Genomic DNA, 22,201 nt, shown 5'->3' with positions numbered 1-22,201 from the left:
TCCTATTGAAACCCCCTCCTCTCCTCTCAGTAGAAGCCATCCACAATGGGCACACCCCCTTCCTCTTATTGCCGACTCTCCCTCAGTCCAGCCCACCTCCTGTCCTCCTGCAAATCTGCGCAGCTATTCACCACAGAAAGGGGGAGGTCCATGCACTGTTCAGCCCCTTGCCTGCCAGTCTCTCAAAGATGAAAAGCACCTCTGCGTATGTATGCAGTCGACAGACAAAGGAAGGAAAAAGCTCTACATATATATCCTGTAGAGCTGTTTTTCCAGGTTTCAAAACAGCGCTGCCCGCCAGCCTCCTCCTCTGGTGACCCCCTTCTACCTCTCATCCCCTCGCCAACCTCTCCCTTGTTAGATCTCGAGTCTCTTCCCCTCTCATGTGCTCTCCCTCACCACCCTCTCTCACTCCCTTGCCAGCCACCCCCTCAACACCCTCACTCTTTCTCGCTCGCCACCCACTCCCTCACCTACCTTCGCTCACACTGACAGCCTCCCCCTCACCGACCCTCTCACTCCCACTCCCCCACCCCCACCGCCTTCTCTCACTCCCTCTCCTTGACTCATTATCTCTCTCTCTCTCTCTCTCTCTCTCTCTCATCAGAAGTTTCTAGTGACCATAGCAAGTTCACATGTCGGAAAGGATTTGCATCCCATTGTCACTATCTCTATGTTCCCTACATGTACATGTGCGGATTTTATTAGAATATTATCTCATTCGGAAAGGTACATGCCTTGTAAAACACATTACTACATTTTCAATTAGTTCTTAGGGGTGGACCAAGAGAAGCATAGCTTCATCCACTCTAGGCAGCTTTAACAAGGAAAGCACTCTATGAGGCATTCTTGAGCTTGTTATGAGGGGTCTGTTATGCCATTGTGGGATTTTGGGGCCTTCGTTTTGGGGATTTTGTGTGTGTAGCAGAGGAGGAATGTCCTATTTCAATCTGCAGGGTATATTGCAATTTGATTACATACCTACTTAATTGTGATATGCTACAGTTGCCATGGCACTCTAATTTTTGTTTTAAAAGATCTGGCACATTTTGTTTGCCCCTTTAAACAATGTTTGGATTCTTGTTCTTGATGATCTTTTTTACGTGGAGTCTCAAGCATTTATGGCATTTCAATGTGCTCCTTTTATGCTCGATTCTACGAAATATGCCAAGGGTTTAATTGTAGTCCTTTAGTGTTTCAAAAAGAATAAAAATCATAAGAGTAAAAAAATGGATTGAGATTTACTCTCTTCTAATTATTTGGTGCAATAATGCACAAGTTTTAGGTAAAAAATGGATTGAGATTTACTCTCTTCTAATTATTTGGTGCAATAATGCACAAGTTTTAGGTAAATAAGCAAACATTTAGTACAGTTTTTTTAACGGTAAGTTAAAAAAACAAAGTTTCCTTAGCAAAATTTATTTACAACGTTATGACTTTGATGCATGTTAATGATGCCTCCTTGTGTAATTCGTCTCTACATAGCTTCCTTTGATATACATAAACACCTATATATTTCACTCCCACACACCACCACACACCCTTGTTTTATGATTCCTTCTATGAAATATGGTAAAATTTTAATTGTGGTACTTTAGATCCATTTGATTATGGTTGCTAACTCCTACTCAGGCATTGGTCTATGGGTGGTTTATGGGAATCATATCAATATGTTGAGAGTGGTGAGATGTAGTGTTTTATGTCCAACATGCATTTCGTATCCTAATCGTCATTCCGTATATTGGAGGGTGTTTTCCATGGGAATACCCTTGCAACGTCGTCAACTATAAGAGCAGTTTGCTATAAATTAGGGGTTAAATGGGGAAGCTCAACTCATAGGCTCAGGGGGTTTTTGGCTCAAAGAATGGTGATCCCCAGCAGATTTTAGTGATTCCTCTGAGCTACATATGTGCCTATGTCCTGGGAAGAGAGACTCCCAAAAGAGCTTGGCCAATGGTAAAGAGAGTGGAGAGAAATTAACCCACCATTGGTTGTGGGTAATTTTAGAGATTAAAAATGAATAAGAATACTCTCTAAGCTTTGATACCACATTGTAGGATATCATGGAGGCTCAAACACATCAAGATAAGCCATGGCTAAGCATAATTAAGAGTAATTAAGGTTGAAAACATAAGTGATTAACTTAAGTAAAATGTGATTAGCATAATGACGACATAATGTAGGAGAAATGGAGTGTATTTCATTCATGAGAGTGCATCTTAAATATCAGAGGATTCCTAGGATTAACCAGATGGTATAGGATCTATATGCCCTGGTATGCTCAGATAGGATCCCCTTTAACTAACCTTCTCAAGAAGAGTACCCTTTTTCAATGGACTGCAATGTGTCAGAGTGCCTTTGATAAACTGAAGACAGCCTTGTGCTATTGCTTATGGAAGTTCAACATATCTTCAGAGCTGCCTAGAGCAAGTGTCATGGTTCCCATGTGAGGGGACACTGTTGAGCCTCAATGCGGGCACCAGCTCCATGTTAGTGTGGTGGCAACAACCATGCCCATGGAGGGTCCCATAGACCAAATCTCCAAGCTCAGTGGTGCGCTCATATGCACCATCATGGCGCACATTATTAAGAAACTTAAGTTAATCACATTACCGACAGGTAGCCCACTATGGGAGCTACGGTGTGGAGATGATGCCCGCCGATGTGAGCGAGGTGTTGACGAGGAAGAAGAGGGATGTAGAGAAGGTCGTCCTTCGCCATGGCAGCACGCACCTTCTCAAACATGTTGTGCTCCTGCACTCCCAGCAGGTAGTTCTTGTGGCGAGCACCTTGAATGCCTCTCGAAAGAGCAGAGTACGACAAGGCAATGTGCATGTCCACCTGCCCTGATCGAACTAATGCATGGTCCAGCTTCTTGATGTGGTTAGTTGTGAACACGAAGATGCGCTCACCAGAGCAGGACTAGAGATGTGCAATTTCATTGTGCTCCATGCTTTTTGCTACGGCCCCTTGGCCTATGGCCTACCTAATGGTGCCTTGCCGAGCCCCACCTTCACTTGCTCCCCACACTTCTTTGGATTGTGCTTCTCTTCACATAGCCTATGGCCTAGCCTTTCGATGCCTCACCTAGTCCCTCCTCCTCACCTTTGCTTCTTGCTTGGCGATTGAGCTATCGTGTGCTATGTAGGTGCCGCTCCTAGCCCCGCTGCTTTGCGTTGCTTTTGTCTTGGCTATCGGCAGCACCTCTCCAAGCCTCCTTTCTGTCCTTTCTTTTCCTTATGCTTGGAGACTGGGCTGTTGTGCACTGTGTGGTCGCCTTCTCTGTGATGCTTGCTCCATGCCTTGTGCCTTCATTTTCCTCTCTTTGCTTTCGACAACTGCATCTCCTTCTTCCTTGTGTCTATGCCTAGTTGTCGGTGCCTCGCCCATCCCCTCCTTCTTACTTTGCTGCTACTAGGTACATGCGCTTCTCCCATGCTTTGTCTTTGCCTTCTCTCCTTACCATTTCTTTTCTCTGCGTCGTGCATTGCTAAGCCCTGTCTATCAAAAAAAAAAAGAACATGAGTGTGCTGGAATATTGGAGATGATCAGGCAAAAAAGCTATGAGCGCGCTGATGATCAATATCAACTACTTCGATTATAGATGCTTTTGCAATGTCTACTTTTAGTATGCTTGGGTAGCCACGTGGTCTTCTCTCCATGCTTGCTTTTGTGCAAGCATCTTAGGCTACCCAAGGTAAAGACTAAATATCTATTTCTAATTATAATCTTGTTGAGGGATTTACAACTCGTGCATAGCCTTGTAGATTCATCCTTCTTTGATGATAAATAGTACTAGAGCCCCATACAACAATAACTTACTTGACCTAATTATTCCATTATTTATCAATTATCCAAGCTAATTCTTAAGCTACTTGAACCTGGTGGCATCCATTTTATAGGGACTTCTTTGTTGGGGATCTATGACCTTGGATCAATTCAATCTTGTGGTTCACCACGTTCGCAGGGAAACCCAAGTTGTAACTTCTCAAGTATACATCCTTGGACTTGTCCAAGAATTCCTTAACCTTTTCCATTCTTGTAGCAATGTGTTTATGGTTTCTTAGTGACCTTCATCACACACAAGTGAATTTAGTAACCTTGTTTAGCCACTTGTTTGACCTATTTTGTGTTACACCACTTTGGTATATTGCTTTTGTTAAATAGGCATTGATATTGTTTTTTATTTATGAATCATCGTCGCTATAGTGGAGCATCCCAACATATGACCAATAAAAAATATTTATATTTTTCTCTTCATCTAGTAGGAGATAACATCTTGTAGCAATCAAGAATGATATCAAATGCCTAGTAAACGACACAAGTACTATTCCTTTTATGTCACAAGAAATGCTGATACTTAAAAGCTATCAAATGATCAAATAATCAAGAGGAATATGCCCAGCCTATGCGAAACCCTTCATCGCTTGTGATCCATGTCTTATACTTATCCAATCAAACATGAGATTTTAACTTGGCCTTGTAAACTCACTTGGTGCCAATGACCTTGCATTTCTTTGGACGATCCACAAGATCCCAATTGTAATTTTTTTATGATAAGGTCTTACTCTGACTTTATGGTCCTCCCCCCTCCTAGTTCAAATCTACCTATGCTTTCTCAAAATTTGATGGCTCCTACACTTTCATTATCTCAGCCACACCATAGGTGCCACATTTACAATGTGTGTGCATGGGCCCTATTCTTCTCCTCTATCCTCTTTGATTGTCTTTCTTATGGCTCGTTCTCTAGAGTCGAGTACCATCGAAAACCTACTTCATCAACTTTGTATATGGCCTCTTTCTTTGTTCTTCAATCAGTAGGCTTGTCATCTTCATCTCCAGATCACCTACTAGTCCACATCGTGTGCAGAATGGGCATGGACCTCCCCTTCGCCATAGAAGAGGAACCTATGGATTTGGTGCTTGTTGAGGCTATGATCAATGGAATGTATATTTGTTGTTTGATAAGATAAAGTGGATGGGGAGCTTCTTCCTCCACCTAATGGGGACGGAGCTTCTTCCTCCACCTCATGGGGGTATTCCATAAACACCACATCGTAGCTCACTATAATCTTCTTCCTCCACCTCATGGGGATATTCCATGAACACCACATCATAGCTCACTATAATCTTCTTCCTCCACTTGTGATGGGGATATTCCACAAACACCACATTGTAGCTCACTATAATATTCTTCCTCCACCTAATGGGGATATTTCACGAACACCACATCATATCTCACTATAATCTTTTTCCTCCATTTGACGGGGATATTCCACAAACACTTGCTTGAGATTCATAGAGTAAATAACATTCTAACTCCATATTATACCTTGTAAAGATACACTTTCTGTCTTGGAATCCCACTTGATGAGTCTAGTCTAGAAAGATACACTTTCTGTTCTTGGGATCCCACTTAGTCCTTGTTGATGAGTCTAGTTCATATTGTACCCTAGAAAGTTCATGTCCGTGTAATTCCTTTATTAGTGTAGTCTGGAACATAACAATCACATCTAAATATTTTAAAATATGAGTCTAGTGTAAAACATAACAATCACATCCAAATGTTTTAAAATATGCTACCAAATGCTTCTTAACACTACTAATCCTATTAAGGAGGTGTAACCCATGTTGAGTATCTACACTAGTGTTAACTATCTCAGGCCAAAAGGTGTTTGGCATTGCTTTACTCTTGAGCATACTCTAAGCCATTTCTACATAACCATCTCAAGCTAAAAGGCATTGCTTTACTCTTCAGCATACTCTCAGCCATTTCTACAGAAGAATCATGGTTATCATGTATGGTTGTCTTGTTTTCACCACTCCATTTTACTTAAAAGTATAAGCACTGGTCAAATGTCTTTTGATCCCCTACTCAATATAATAAGGATTGAATTCATCTGATGTAAACTCTCCACTTTGGTTTATCTGAAACTTCTTCAACTTCTTCTTGACCATTTTATCATACTTTAAACTTTCCAAAAGCATGTGTCTTGTGGGATCCCTACCCCTTGCCAAAAGCATGTGTCTTGTGGGATCCCTACCCCTTGCTAAAAGAGATCCCTACCCCTTGCTAAAAGCATGTGTCTTGTGGGATCCCTACCCCTTGCTAAAAGCATGTGTCTTGTGGGATCCCTACCCCTTGCTAAAAGAGAAACCATAACATAACACTAAACTAAGGGTAGAGTGAACTCACTCAGGGCCTCCATACATCAATATCCTATCACTTGATAATCCAACAACTTTCTCAACATAGTTGAAGTGGAATAAACCTTATGGTGGGAGTTCAATATGATTCCTGTAAGTAAAAATGTCCTCTTCATAATTCGCACAAATAAGAGGCATTGGCGACTCCCTAGGCCCAACACGATGTCTTATTCCTCAATTATGAAGGGAGCGGTTCTACCTTAATTCCTATAAATATTCTATAATCTAAAGTTGATTTCTAGATTTTTTTTACTTTATTTTCTTGTTTAAAAATCACTTTTGGTCTCAATGTTTTGAAAGTACTCGTATTTTTGGGTCCAACCTGCCACCCACTTTCCAGTGTTTAATCCGTTCATCTCCTACCAAATCGATTGGCCAAGCCTAACCCCATCTAACCCAATGGGTTAGCCTCCAGCCACCAAGTCTCTAGATTTTACACTCGAAGAATCATAATCATTCGTAACATAAACCTTTATAAAAAGGTATAATCATCGTCCACTAAAAGTACTCATAGGTCCCAGTGTCACGACATTATGCAAGGGTGTGGACCAAAAATCAATGACACTCGGGAGATCTACTCAATCCCACTGGTATCAAAAATATCGAGGAATCTACTTACCTCGCCAAGGTATAAACTAGGGCTACATGTCGCTTAATTTGTACATTGGAATGATCCACATTCAGTCCAAGAGGGATCAAGGTCTCCAAGGAACACCTTCGTGTGAAGTCCCAAACAAACCATTTGGCATTACACTTACCTGTGTGGGGTACCATCATAGAGGCCACCACTGTAAACAAAAGAAAATAGTACTTTTACAAATAATCATTTCTTGAAAGACATGCACCAAGCATCAACAAGATAAATCATAGTGGCATGAAAACCTTTGCAACTCGATAGATCCTTCCTCTCCCTGAGGGTCCTAAATTGAGGTCATAAATTCCAATTTTTCCTCAACAATCCTTAGTCTTAATTCTCTAGATTCCAACTCAAGTTGAACCTTAGCAACACCTTAATTGGTCGGTTAACTGACTTAGGAGATTTTCTCTTTTTAGTATTGGACTTTATTTATAGCACTAGTTCTATTTTTTTGCTCTAGGGTCTATTTTTTAGTGTGGCAGTTATTTCTAGCATATGATACTATATTTTGCATGGAGTGCTAGTTTTTTTTACTTTTTGCATGTGAAAATCCTCTACCTCTTAAAAGTTAAATTTAGAAGTAGAGAGCTACAATAAGCATAGAAATCCTAGTTTTTGTTGTTGCTAGGAAAATACACCATGAAAAATTACCACATGTAAACCATAACCAAGGAGAAATTTAAATCAAGAATAAATTTTTCCTAGCCTAAGATTTCACAAATATAAGGAATAAATCTCTAATGACTTAGTACCTAATAGCTAATTAATTAATTTAAATAGACATGGATTCTAAGGTTATGGATGGTTTGGGACAAGGAATTCATCCAAAAAACCTTTTCTAAGGGTTAAAAGCATAAAACTATGCATCCTTGGCTTTCAAAGGTTGAAGAAGGGAAATTTAATTAAATGGAAAGCCTAAGAATTAATTATAAGGCTATGACTTTGATTAATCCTATTTACTGTGATTATAAAAATTAAATAAATGGATGAATAGAAGGCAATCATGAGTAAAAATTCAAATTTAAATTTTCATGAAGGAAACAAGTACAAACTATACTTGAGAAAGATCTATGCAAAATTTTGAATAACATATTTGGCTAACATCATGTAGAGGTGAAATTGGATAGGACAAATACACTAGGAAAAATTCCCTCATGTAAACCATAACCAAGGAGAAATTTAAACTCAAGGATTATTTTTTTCTAGCCTGAGATTTCACAAATATAAGGAATAAATCTTTGATAACTTAGTACCAAATAGCTAATTAATTGATTTAAATAGACATGGATTCTAAGGTTAGAGATGGCTTTGGACAAAGAATTTATCCAAAAAAAAATTCTAAGGGTGTTAAAAGCATAAAACTATATATCCTTAGCTTTCAAAGATTGAAGGAGGAAAATTTTATTAAATGGAAAGCCTAAGAATTAATTATAAGGCCATGGGTTTGATTAATTCTACTGTGATTACAAAAAGAAAGGATAAATAGAAGGCAATCATGAGTAAAAATTTGAATTTGCATGGACACAAGTATAAACTATACTTGAGAAAGATTTATGCAAAAATTTGAATAATAGATTTGACTAACCTTATGGAGGGGTGAAATTTGAGTAGTTGATGGAGAGCTCAAGTGAAATTTGAGTAGTTGATGGAGAGCTCAAGCACCAAGAGAAATCCATGAATTTTTTTATGAGAGCAATGTGCACACCAAACTTCAAAAATTGTAGTACTTGCCAAAAAAAGAACCACTGTACAAGGATGATGATCATGATTTGCAAATAACTCTTACACTCTCCAAGAAGCAAGCATGAAGAAAAAGAGGGTGGAGGGGCATATTTACCCCCCTATGCTTTCCCTAAAATCTTGGGACATGCGTGTATTTTTAGCATGCTTTAATGGGCAAGTATAAATCTTTTCATCTAATTCTCGGAGTGCCCGACACTTCTCATCTATAATTACCTTCATTTTTTCCTTTGTTATCCTTATTCTAATTATTTTAGCCTTTGCCCCTTTATTTTTGGCAAAAATAGGGCCAAATATGTAGGCATGAATCCTTATGCTCCAATTTTGCAGTCCGTTTATTAATAGTACCTTATCCTTTTAGCCTTAGCCTTAGCCTTTGCTCTAAACCCTTTTAATTTAATGAACCTTAGCCCTTAGCCCTTCATATTAATTTGCATGTGCACATTCCCTGTTGATGAGAAACACGAATCAATAATGATAAGATATTTACCTAATCATAAACTAATGCTATACTAATGACAACACTAATCTAAGGTGGAGATATGTGAGTAGCATTCATCACATGAAGATAGTGGTAATTAGCTAGACTCAAGTTAATTAGGTTGTAAGATAGATTAACTTGTACTCATAAAGAAATTTGAGGAATGTGCTCCATGTTGCATTGCTTGAAATGTCCCCTTTTATATGAGGGAGGTACAACTTGCTTTGCTAGCTGATGTGGGATAAAGTGACCTAAATGATGTGGCTCACTCCTCATGATTTCTTCCTCTACTCATACCTTGCCTCTATTTTGTGCTCAAGGTACCACAAATCTCAAAACCCCCCCTTGGTGCCATGATATATAGGCTACTCTACAAGGTGGTTGGATGTGAATTACAAAAGATCTATCACTTTCCCTTGGTGCAACATGCTACTCAAGGTGGTCAAGTGTGGTATTACAAGATGTCATCACCCCCCCTGGGTGCATAAATTGTTACTCTCAGGTGGTCAAGTGTGATAATAAAAAACGATACAAAGAACTAGGTCTACTCATCGATGACCTTTTACAATCATGGGCTGAGATGGTGAGAGTCCTTGTTGCTTTCCTTACTGAATTGAGTCACTAGAGTTCTCCTCGCTTGATAAAGACTCCTTGGTGTTAACTTCATGCTTCTTGCTACTTAACACATATTTTTGTGTGCTCATTTGGCTACATTTTTATGATTTTTGATTTAAACACTCACGCTCACATACTGCGGCATGTTATAACTCATACACGATATACTTTGTACACTCATAATGATGACATAAATTGAAGTTTAATCATTAGACATTGGAGGTGGTCATGTAAGAATTTTGAGAAAACAACGATTGGACATTTGTGTGTGAACTCGTGCTGCGTGCTTGTAGGGATAAAGTTTTGGATCTTTAGGGTTGCAGGAAACACCACAAAACAAAATGTTAAGATATATTTTCTTCTCTACTGTGAATGGTCAAGTACAGGCTCTTTTCTCTTGCCACTATCCCACTTTTGTTAACAATGACCTTGAATTGCACAAATGTGTGTTGTTAGTGCATAGCTCTGCAAGCACAAACCCCTAGTTCAGAGCTGTAAGGGTTTGGAGGTACTCTTCTTGCTATACACACTCCTCTTGTTGTAGCTACATGCACTCATGGACTGTTTGCAGCACTAGCATATTCTCCTTAGCTCTTTAAGCTTCTCTTCTACAGCAGCAAGCTTCTTGCTCTTAACAATGTCTTCTACAGCTCACTCCCTGTTTTGAAGTTTTTTTCTCTCTTTCTGGTGGCAGGGGAGGAGCTCAACTCGAGTCTCTTTAATAGGGGCTTCTTCCTTGAATGGAGATCCTAATTGAATGTGAAGAATCCCTAATGTTGCATGGAGAATGAGAGAAATGTTCATCCTCCTAAACCTAATGATTTGCTAACGAGCTAAACCTAAACTAGGAAAGCTAGACCTAGGCTCTGATACCATGTTGGGAAACACGGATAGAGCTCTCCAAATGACAAGATATTTACCTAATCATAAACTAATCTTGTACTAATGATAACACTAATCTAAGGTGACTATATGTGAGTAGGAAAGTGGATATATGTGCGTAAGAAAGCTAGACCTAGGCTTTGATACCATGTTGAGAAACACGGATCGAGCTCTCCAAATGACAAAATATTTACCTAATTATAAACTAATCTTGTACTAATGACAACACTAATCTAAGGTGGTTATATGTGAGTAGCATTCATCACATGAAGACAGTGGGAATTAGCTAGACTCAAGTTAATTAGGTTACGAGATAGATTAACTTGCACTCATAAAGAAACTTGAGGAATGTACTCCATGTTGCATTGCTTGAAATGTCTCCCTTCTACATGAAGGAGATACAACTTGCTTTGCTAGCTCATGTGAGATAAAGTGGCCTAAATGATGTGGCTCACTCCTCATTATTTCTTTGTAGATTAACTTGCACTCATAAAGAAACTTGAGGAATGTACTCCATGTTGCATTGCTTGAAATGACCCCCTTTTATATGAGGGAGGTACAACTTGCTTTGCTAACTCATGTGAAATGAATTGGCTTAAATGATGTGGCTCATTCCTCATGATCTCTACTCATACCTTGCCTCTATCTTATGCTCAAGGCACCACAAATCTCGACATTCCCAAGGCTCTAGTTTAAGTTTTTGTGAACCTATTTGTTTCTATCTTAATCCTCGATCTTACACATGGTTTATGACCTTAAAATTAATTGTCTCGTGTCAAAAAATAATTATTACTTTCCCTGTACACTTTAAACCTTAGTCTGATTTATTTTACTGATGAGCAATGTGCACATATGCAGGGTATTAAATTTTCTACCAAGGTTTTTACGTGTACCTAGGGTCTAAAAAATATCATTCCGCTTATAAAAATATGATCCCTGTACCTTTGGACTTTCTCTCTCTAAAAATTTGTGTTATAGTCTATGCTACTAACTGGCACAATAATGTGCATAATCTTAACTTATGAGATTCTAAGGTTCAATACTATAAATTAAGGGTTACACTTTGTAAATACTCAAGAGAATCTTCAAAATTTTTCATCTCCAAGGTTTTTAATATGTTAAAAGATATTTATCGCTCTAGATTGTTATAATAGATACCTTGTATGAGATATCTTACATTCTCTCCCACTTACAAAATCGAGATGTTCTCATCTCAATATGTAGGGATACTCCGTTAATATCTCTTCCTCCTCATCTCAATAAGTAAGCATTCTCCTTTAAAATCTCTTCTAATTTCTCCTCAGTGAAATCTTCGATTGAATAAAACTTCCACTTCATTGTGTACTCTCTCAAAATATGATTCCTAAGAGGCTTCTCTCAAACTTCTCAGATAGTCTTAGGTTCACGTCTCAACTGTCCTTGGGCGAGCAAGGTTATCTACTCGTCATCGTCGAGGACATGATCGGAATCAAGGACATATTTCTTCAGTAAGACTGACATGGAATACATTGTGGACTTGAAGGTGAAGAGGTAGAAGAAGTTTGTAAGCTTGTCTCCTATCTTTCGAGTAACCACATAGGGTCCACAATATCTCGATGATAATTTCTTATATTTTACAAGGGAGATATAACTTTACTTGGGTAGAACCCTAAGAAAAACAATATCCCCTTCTTCAAATATATGATTACATCTCTTTGGGTCATCATATTGCTTTTGTCTGCCTTGGGCAACCTTAATATTCTTACGAATGGACATCATCTAAAAATCCATCTCATTGAACGTGGGCATCCCAATGCTATGATGGTGAGAAGCTTTGTATGCAAACTCTACTAAATGTAAATAGCTCATCCACCTTCGTGGCTCACAACTACAATAAACTCTTAATATGTCTTCAATAACTTGGTTCGTCTTTTTAGTCTCTAGATGGTAGGCAATGTTGAGATCTAGGGATGTACTTCTTCTTCAAAGAAGGCTGTCCAAAATCAAGAAGTCATCGCTCACGATCCTCCTAGTTAAGCCATGTAATCTGAATATTTGTTTAAGAAAGATCTTGATGTATCCAAGGATGTACGGGTTTTCTTAATTGGGATTAAATGAGTGACCTTGGTTAATCGGTCTACAACCACCAATAAGGTCATACCTTGCATTAGTTGAAGGTAATCCCGTAATGAAGTCCATACTAATGCATTCCCATTTCATTTGTGGAAAATCAAAAAGATTAGGACTTTCCAGGTATCTTAACTCTCTCAACCAACCTTAATCTTTTGGCACACCAAGCACTTGATAACAATGCCAAATTACATCTTTCTTTAGTCCTTGCCAAAAGAAACTCTTCTTTATTTCCATGCAAGTCTTTATTGCTCCATGATGTCCTACTATTGTATTGTTGTGTGTGCTTCAATCAAGATCTTTTTCTTTAGGTCATCAACCGTGTAGGAATACACATGCGATCATCGAAATATAAATATCCATCCTCTAATCTAAATCCCTGTACCTTGTTAAATTCTTGAGGGACTTCTTATCTTGTAAAAGTAGTGATACAATTGGTGAAAAGAACTTGTCACTTGTGTAGCGATCCTTCACTCCCTCCAATAATGGATTTGAAATCTGAAATCATACTTACTGCCATTAAAGATGGGCAAGGGGAAACTATGACACAACCTTATAGTTGTGGAGAATTGATTTCTAACAAAACATATCTCATGACCATGCACAGCGATGTGAATGCCACCTGGTTAAATGAAAAAAAGCATAGCCTTTTCAATATTGACCAATCAGTAGTTCTGCAAGAATGAGCTTCACAAATAACCAATGATTCATGTGCTGCAACAAAAGGGGAGGATTAAACTTGGCCAAAATGGACAAGCATCAGTGTAAGAACACATTTGCTGGCACCATGGCAGCAGCAGCAACTAGTGGACAACAAAATCTCTTATACTGAATATTCGAGGAAGAAGCTCATACGCAAGAAAGTGCACACCCTCACCTTAAAAGTTGTCCTTGTGTTCGCACTTGGCCCTCACACAAGAAGTCCATAATTGTTATCTTTACAAATTATTCTTCCCATGTGAAGTTTGTGGTGTTCCTGGTCTTTCCTAAACATAGTTCTTACAATTTTCGAGTCCTATTTAGAGTCCTGAAATGCATTGCCTTCATACCACATAAATACGTTGCAATCTCATTCAACATCAAAAAGATTTGATTGGATATGTTGCTCAGACAAGGAGGCTACTGCCAACCCCCAGAAACACCTTATTTTCTGTCGAAAAGGAAGTTTCAACTGAGATTGTAGTAGAGTCTTCCTCATCACTTAGCAATGTCTTGTCAAAGGTACATAAGCGGCTCTTTGACTTCCTCACTCCCACATCCTGCTAATCTATATACATAGAAATCCAGACCAAAACCTCAATGGTTGTGAACTGCATTGTGTTGAAGTACACAACAAGATGAAGCAAGTCACAGAGGTGCTTGAAACTTGACCCTACACTCATTCACATGCCAGTTTAGTGTCAAAGCTGCTCAAGCATATAGCGAATGCTTGGAAGGCCGATAAAGGGTATCTATAATCCATGGTGAAAGTATCTTTTCCAATCTTACCAAATTGCAGTAAAACCTTGTCCTGGTCAGCTTGGGAAGCTTCTTCAGAAGATTCTATGGCGGCTACAAGCTGGAAATTTTTCACAGATGCGACCGTGACACGCCCCTTGAAGTTCAAGCACCAACACTGCAGTTGTTCATGCCATCGTGGTGACTTGTTTTTCAGCATCAGCGGCGCATCTTTGCCTCTCTCCTCACTGACAGGCTCAGGTTCCATACTACTGGCATCAGGAACGGTAGCCCGGGATCTAAGGAGTGATATTGGAGGGAAAGAATTATCCATAGGGCTTGAGAAATCGGTCGGGGTAGGAGCACTTCCACCCTCCTCCACAGCAGACACGGGGATAGAATGGAGAGTGCACTGCATCCGCCTAGGTCCCCTTGTCCCTAACACGTTGAGCTCATACGAAATGTGAGCCACGTCGAAGGTCCCAGCTGGAGGTTGAGAAGCATTTTGCTTTGGACCCACCCGCTTAATTGGTCGACTGACTGAAGCCACTGTACCACATTGAGAAGGATGGCTTTCACAAATGGTAAATTTTGTGCCCAAGAAATTCGACCTGAAAGAATCATGTTAAAATGTGTGACTCCAAAAAATAGTTGCATCTTCAGGTAAATCTTGATATCAATCATCATGAAAAACATGATCCATTGACCATTACTTACCTTAATTTACCCACGAAAGTTTCACCTCCTCGAGACATGTCATCTGCATCCAGAGATATAATGTAGTCTGAGCTAGTGGCTCGCCTAAACTTCCGTGCAGCCAAAAGAAATTTCCCATTCTCCACCAATGCTGGGAACAAGCAACAAGAGCGATCAGTGGTGTCCTGTGGCATAAAGGATGAGAAAACTGCACTCTTTGAGATCAATTATATAAGACCAGAAATGTATAACAAAGGTAGAAATAAAATATATGTCACCACTTCAACAGTGTGAATAAAGACTTCTGCAAGGCTTCTGACAATGCCTGTAGACTGTTGCTCACTAATACTAGGGTTGAAGGAGCCGGCTATTGTGGATTCCCCTCCCTCGGATGTACTGCTATGGGTGCCTCTGCTCTTGATTACAAAAGCTAATCAAGACCGGCAAGCTGCCCATGATTGGCTAAGCTGCTCAAAGAGACCCTCCTGCTGGCTGTGGTGATGATGTGATGTGCTGATCTGCTGCTCACAGCTAGCAGAGCTGCTCACAAGCGGTCAAGCCGGGGTTGTCTTTGCCTGTGGCTCCTTCATGCTTGAGTTGACTCCTCTGGCTGAGTGTCGAGATGCACCCAGCCAGAAGCAGAGGCCCAGTTGACTACTACACCAGAGAAAGATTACGGCTGGGCAGGGATACACACGAGAGAGAGAGAGAGAGAGAGAGAGAGAGAGAGAGATGCAAGCACAAAGAACTCAGCAGCAAACGAAGCATGCAGACTTGAAAGCTTTAAAACAAACTCATCAAAGTATCACTAATATACAGAGTATAGTGTACTGAGATGCCTTGCTTTTTGCAACCTGGCTTTTATATTAATATATAGATATAGCTTAAATAAACTCATTCACTCCTCATAATCTTCTTTTATTTAATCGATACAGAAAAAAGCACCACTTAGGACAACAAACATTTTCCTATAAGCATGCATACAAGAAATAGATAGTAAAACCTCAATATGTGTAAAGTTGTCCTAATCAAAACATCACGTGCTCAGCCTTACAGAGAATCTCATCACAAAGCCGCAATGAAAGCAGACAGCTTACTTGCAGTCAAACTGAGATACAAGTAGAATGTTGAAGTAATCCTGTCCCGCTTAATGAAACACTGCATAGTGGAGTCTCGAGGCCCAGGCTGTTGATACACAAAGGCACACCAAGTATTAGAGACAATTTAAATTGAGAATTGCTAGTTAAAAACTTTTTTAAAAACCAAAGAGGACACTCCTTAAAAATTGCCACATGAACTATTTTCATGGAGGAAGTTCATGCATTTTGAAACCAAACCCCGAGAGAGAGAGAGAGAGAGAGAGAGAGAGAGAGAATCCAGGACTAAATATGAACATTCTTATGCCCACCCAACACACATAGATTGAACTAGAACAACAAAAGTGAAAGAAACAATAATAAACAGTGCACCACACTGAGCCGGAACAGCCAGTCCCCCCCTTAGGAATGAATCTATTCCACAAGAGAATCTTTACAGGTTACAAGATGGGTGCTTCTGCACAAGAGAATCTTTACAGGTTACAAGATGGGTGCTTCTGCACTTGGACCAACCAAGAAAGACAACCTTCTGGCTCCACCAGAATAGTCTCAGAGCCTGAGAACCTTCGCCTAAGCCTGTAGTCCACCAGACAAGCTCAACCGGCTGAGAACAATACCCCAAAAGCTCCGATCAGTCCTGTATCTTCACACCTCTCTTGCCCAGAACTCTAGAAAGCTTTGCCCAGCCCAAAAGAGAACCGGAAGGCCAGTGCAAGACACAACTTAACCACCGGACAAGCCTCAGATATTAATCTACAACATGTGTGAACACTTCAAGTGGGCACCTAGCTTTGCATGGGTCTTGCAAGCTTTTATACATATAAATATATATGGCAGCCTAAGGTGGGTTAGTCTCCTAGTATATGCACATATAATGTGCACATAACATAGGTTGTTTGTTATTTTTGGAGGGGCTGCCACTTTTAGCGATGGGAAAAGCAAGCATAGGCGTGAAATAGAGGGGGTCGACTCTATAAAGGAAGGGAGAAGTGAGCGCATATACACAGAGGAAGAGGGAACGTACTGCTGCCCAACGATCTGTAGGTCCAGCAAACTGGGAAGCAAAAGAGGGAACACTGCTGATACCACAGAAAGGAAACTCAGATGCAATGAACAAACACTTCCGATGCCAAACAAGATGTGAAAACACAGCGGAAATAACCATAAACAATGCTTAAAGGGAACACAACACTGAGCCGTAACGGCCGGCAGCCCCCCATAGGAACTGCTTTATTCCAGTAAACATGTAACAACCAAACCAAGGTGCGGGTGCAATCCTACACCGGATTTTTCCACAAAGCTCCACAAAGACTTGCTCAGGAACTAAGCACCAATCAGCACCATAAACCAGTGCAAACCAGCCCCGAACAATAGCCCAGTACGGTGCCAAAACAGCCCCCAGAACGGAGCCTCAAAATCTGTCCCAGAAGGGCTCTCAGAACTGTCCCCAATACCTCCAAATCAGCCCCAAACCTGGTGGCTAGAAGGGAATGGTGAAGAGAGAGAGTACCCTGCCGTTGCGTAATAAAGATAAAAGAAACTGCCCAGCTGCTGTCCTCTGAACAGCCTGTGCAAGAGAAAGAGGAAAATTGTACCGCCGCTGTACCTGCTGTACGGCTGTTGTACGAACAGCAACAAGAAGAACCCCGCCAACCAGCACTCAGCCACCCACTACAGGGTACGGCCAGCGCTCAGGAAGAGAGGCCCATGCTGAAGATAACGGCTCGTTTGCTGATCAAGTGTACGGCCAGCATTGTGGAGAGGAGGACAAGGTACTGTACAGATAGATCAGAGATAGACAAAAACCACCACTGTACCACTGTCTGGCCAGTAGAGAGAGGAAAGCCGGCTGCTGTCCTCTGTTCGGCCTGCTGAAGAGAGAGAGAGAAAAGGTACTGCTGTACGGTCAAATGAGCGATCTACTGATGTAGGCCAGCGCTCCAAGGAAAGAGGGAACGTACTGCTGCCCAATGATCTGTACATTCAGCAAACTGGGAAGCACTGTCTGCTGTTGAAGGTCCTATATGGCCAGCGAATCCAAAGAAAAGCATTGTTGTCCCCCTTCCCCTGTGTGTATGCGCATCACTTCTCCCTTCCTTCATAGAGTCGACCCCCTCTATTTCAAGCCTATGCTTGCTTTTCCCATCGCAAAAGTGGCAGCCCCTCCAAAAATAACAAACAGCCGCCATATATATTTATATGTCTAAAAGCTTGCAAGACCCATGCAAAGCTAGGCGCCCACTAGAAGTGTTCACACATGGTTTAAAAGATCAAGTCCACCTCATATATATATATTCCTTGACCAAATCCCCACATGTCCACCCACTTACAAGTAAGTGTGAACAAAAATCCTTATAAACCATACAAGTGAGTAGAATCCTGTAAACTCATGTCCTGTAATCCGCCTTCAAATAGAGACATGCCAGATAAGCCTTCACACAAGTTCTACGACAAGACTTGGCTTTACATAGGCGTCTTCCATCCTGTGACTTCGCTGCTTCTGTGGAAAAATCCATGTTCATACCTTGGTTCCACCTAGTGCATAAAACACTGGTCGAGATGGGTGAAGGACCAAATGGTGATAGGGCTAGCAGGCGGCACTAGCTGGCTGGTGACTGTCAACAGAAGTGTAGGGGACAAGACGGCTCGGGAGCTGATGAGGTGGCAAGAGTGGCACAAAGCAGCTGGACACAAGCGCATAGATGGCTGGACGGCTGTGTAGCAACGCTGGGCAGCGCACAGCAACAGATGGCGGCTCAAATGGTGGTGGCAGCTCCGTACAGTGATGCTGCCACCAAGTCTGTACAATAGTGGAGAGAGAGAGAGAGAGACGACGACGATTATGATAGTCCTCTTCCACTTGATGATGATGAAGGTAAGGATAATCTCAAAACTTTAATGAATGAGGAAGGGAGAGGTTCATGCTTCCTTTATACCTTGGGGAAGCCTTGCTTTTTGCCAAAAGCTTTCATACTTTTGCTTTGCCTTTTTGCCTTTGCTTTTCCCATTTGCTTTCTAATAATAAAATATTACTCGACTTTTTGTCAAAGTTCTTTAGCTTTGCTTTTCTAACTTCAGGGCCTTGCTTTTTAGCCTTGGAGCTGCTTTTTGAAAAAGCGGCTTTTAGCTTTTTGGTCCAACTCGGTCTCCTCTTGCTAGTGGTGCCCCTGGCTCGTCATCAACCCAGTTTGACTGTTTAATTTTCTCTACTTTTTGACCAAGATTGGTGCTTTTTCTTGAGCAAACCTTATGGTCCCCTTCTTTCACCTGTCTGGTGTCCGGGCAAAGGTTCCATCATGTGAAATAGAGTTGGGAGAACCAAATAGTTACATTCCCTCCCTCTTATATCGCAGTTGTCCTCAAATGCGGAATGCAAGGGTTCCAAGCATATTCATATGTTTCAAGTACATCATATGTTCCAAATACTAGCCCTATCTGGTGAGCTTGTGCATCTGGTCTTTCCCCATGTCTATGGTGCCATATGCTCATCTGGCAACATCTCTATGCCTTATCTTTGACCAATGGCTTTGTTTTTGATGGTACTTCTTCATGGCCTATCACGTGTAGATAAAATAAATGCATACTTACATCCTGCAAAAACTAGACATTTGCATCATTCGCATCTACTCAGTATTCCACGTACTGGCCAGGTAGTTTGGAGCCCAGTGGACTACCACATGCCATAAATCCAAGCATCGTGCACACATCAAAAATAGCACACAAAGTCAAAGAAATTCAAACATACATCACTATCCACTACACAAGTAATGCCTCTCCTGTTCATGGATTTTCTTGCCTGGTTTCATTGGAAACCATGCTGAGCTATCTAGCTCTCGAGGGAAACCACTCAAACTATCCAATGACTGCTCGACTGTGAAGTCCAAGATATCTAGCATCGTTGCCGTCCAATGGGTCATTTGGCATCTTTGCCACCCAAATACAAATCTTTCTCCTTGGGCTATCGGGCATCGTTGCCACCCAAACTAGAGTATGTCCAAGTAACCGTTATATAAGCAAAATAATGATCAATTCCAATCAAATATATATACAATGAATAGGGCTAGAGATACAATCCCTCCCTCATGAAACTGTCTTGATCGCAAGACACCTATGCATGTACTTCAAATATATATCTGGACCAACCGGTACCTTCATAAGCTTGAAGTATCCCTGGATAGTTCTAGAAGTACTCCTATTTCGTATCCAATAGCGAATAATTCTCGAATTCCAAGAGGAACTTTCTGACCACTATCTTTCCTCTTTTTCTCATAGAATGAAACACGATCTTTTCTGGCTCTTCCACCCCTCGTGGATCCTCCAAAACAAGCTCCTCTGGGGTAACCTGTAAACGGTTTCAATAAATTGTCATGAAAGGCATTATGTGTCCTCCAATGATCTTAAAGGTCCAACCGATAGCATACATGGTTGATCCTCTTGGTAACCTGAAGAGGACTATATACCATCATTCCTTGACTTTGTGGCAATCCAAAGACAAAATTTATGACAATATTCTCTGATAGAACATTCAATGGGTGCATACCTTTTATCGGTCAAACTTGACCTCCAAACATTCTTGAACATAAAACTTAATGTTCTTTCTGCCGGGCCAATAGTAGTAGCTTCTCCCAAGGTTGCGTTGCAGTTACTTTTGGCTTCAGCCTTCAAGTCCTTTGTTACACATAAACGGGTTTACTTCATTAAAAAATCTTCTTTGATGACAAGAAAAGTCACAAAATTTCCATTCTACAATCTTGTTGGGTTTTATGCTGTGTATACACCCAGGGGAGTGCTAGTGATCATCAGTAGGTTACTGGGGCACTTTTTACTTCAGTTAGTGGAGGTTTTTTCCCCCAGTTTTAGCTTAGTTTCACTTATAAAGATTCATACGTGATTTGGTCCGCCTGGCACTATTTATGGCCGGACCATGTGAACACACTATTAGGTCACATTCTTTTATGTGGCTATTGTACTTCACTTTATCACAATCAATACATGAGCAGTCGTGTTCCTCTCTCTGACTCTCACACCTCTTGTTGAAGTACCTTCCAAACCCTAACCCTAACAGCTCAAACCCTTCATTTGGTACCAAAGCCAAGTTCGCATAGCTGACCGTACAGTTCGCCTGTTTTTACTTTTGCTGCAGCCACATACACACAGTTGCCCTCAGCTACACAGACAGCTGTTCCGTACACTGCTCCATACAGGGTAGCCTGCCTTGCCCGTAGAGTTCCACACCATCAGCTGCAGCCACTTCAACGCAGACAACCGTACAACTGTCCGTATAGGCCCACGCCACCAGCTGCTCGTACAGTCAGACGCCAGCAAAGCAGGTTCGCCCAGTACCTGCAGTTCCGTACAGTACTCTGCTCTGGACAGTCTGTTCCATACAATCGACCAGTACCTGCTCCGTACAGTCGACCGTACCTGCTCCGTACAGCAGACCAGTACCTTCTTTTTTTTTTGAGAGTAGACCAGCACCTGTCTGTCGATACAAGCGACACTGTTTCGTACAGTTATTCTGTACAGCAAACTGCAGTCGACCTATTTCCGTACTACTGTTCCGTACAGCCTGCAGTCGACCTGTACCTGCACTGTTCCGTACACTTGTTCTGTACAGCCTATAGCCGAGTGTACCTACAAAATCACATTTTTTGTAAGCTTTACATGTTTTGAAATTTGGGCATTTTCTCTGTGAAAGTTTTCTGGCAGATACAGGGTGGTTTTCTTGCAAAGAAATCTCTACAGGCTTTTGCAAGGTTTTGGGTGCAATACTTTTGGGCATTTTTTGGGCATTTTGGCACTGTGTGAGCCATTTTTGTTGCTCTACTCAGTCAGTGGTGCATTGTGTTGCACATTCAGAGGATTGAGAGTGCAGGCATATTTGGGTAAGCTGTACTCAGTGGAGTACAGTTGCTTTCACGGTTGTTGCTATTGGGTTTTTTGATACACAGGTACAACATTGTGCATTGGCATAATGGCAAATCAACAGCAGAGTGATGTGTTCACGTACTTGTCTAAGGAAGACAAGTTGGATGGCATGAACTACTCCTTGTGGAGTTTTATGCTGAGAAATGTGCTCGTGGCAAAAGGTCTTTGGGATTTTGTTAGTGGTGATGAACCACGTCCAGGTCCATTGGCTCCAGAGACTCCTCCCTAAGGGGGTGCTCGTCGAAGAGGACAACAGGCACAGGCACCAGGTCAGCCCCACTGCCTGTTCAAAGAACAAATGCTCAGAAGACATGGGATGCCAAAGATGCACAAGCCTTATCACTTATTGCATTGTCAGTACAGAGGTCTATT

General features: G+C 41.1%; 1 protein-coding gene across 1 annotated transcript in view; it reads right to left on the bottom strand.

The window, feature by feature from the left end:
- Nucleotides 1-13,357: 13,357 nt before the first annotated feature.
- LOC147632757 (tubby-like F-box protein 6) overlaps nt 13,358-22,201 on the bottom strand; it is a 50,484-nt gene continuing 41,640 nt past the window's right edge. The window contains exons 3-5 of the mRNA XM_086807606.1: nt 15,902-15,989; nt 14,826-14,955; nt 13,358-14,719 (exon numbers count right to left, since the gene is read on the bottom strand). Of these exons, the coding sequence (XP_086663732.1) occupies nt 14,050-14,719; nt 14,826-14,955; nt 15,902-15,989 (888 nt within the window). The 3' untranslated portion in view covers nt 13,358-14,049. The remainder of the gene's footprint in view (nt 14,720-14,825; nt 14,956-15,901; nt 15,990-22,201) is intronic.

Source organism: Cibotium barometz, chromosome 13 (assembly GCF_041138505.1).
Source record: "Cibotium barometz isolate CiBa-2024 chromosome 13, ASM4113850v1, whole genome shotgun sequence".
NCBI classification, from domain to species: Eukaryota; Viridiplantae; Streptophyta; class Polypodiopsida; order Cyatheales; family Cibotiaceae; genus Cibotium; species Cibotium barometz.
Note: the sequence above shows the minus strand (reverse complement) of the source record. Positions and strands in the feature narration are given on the sequence as shown.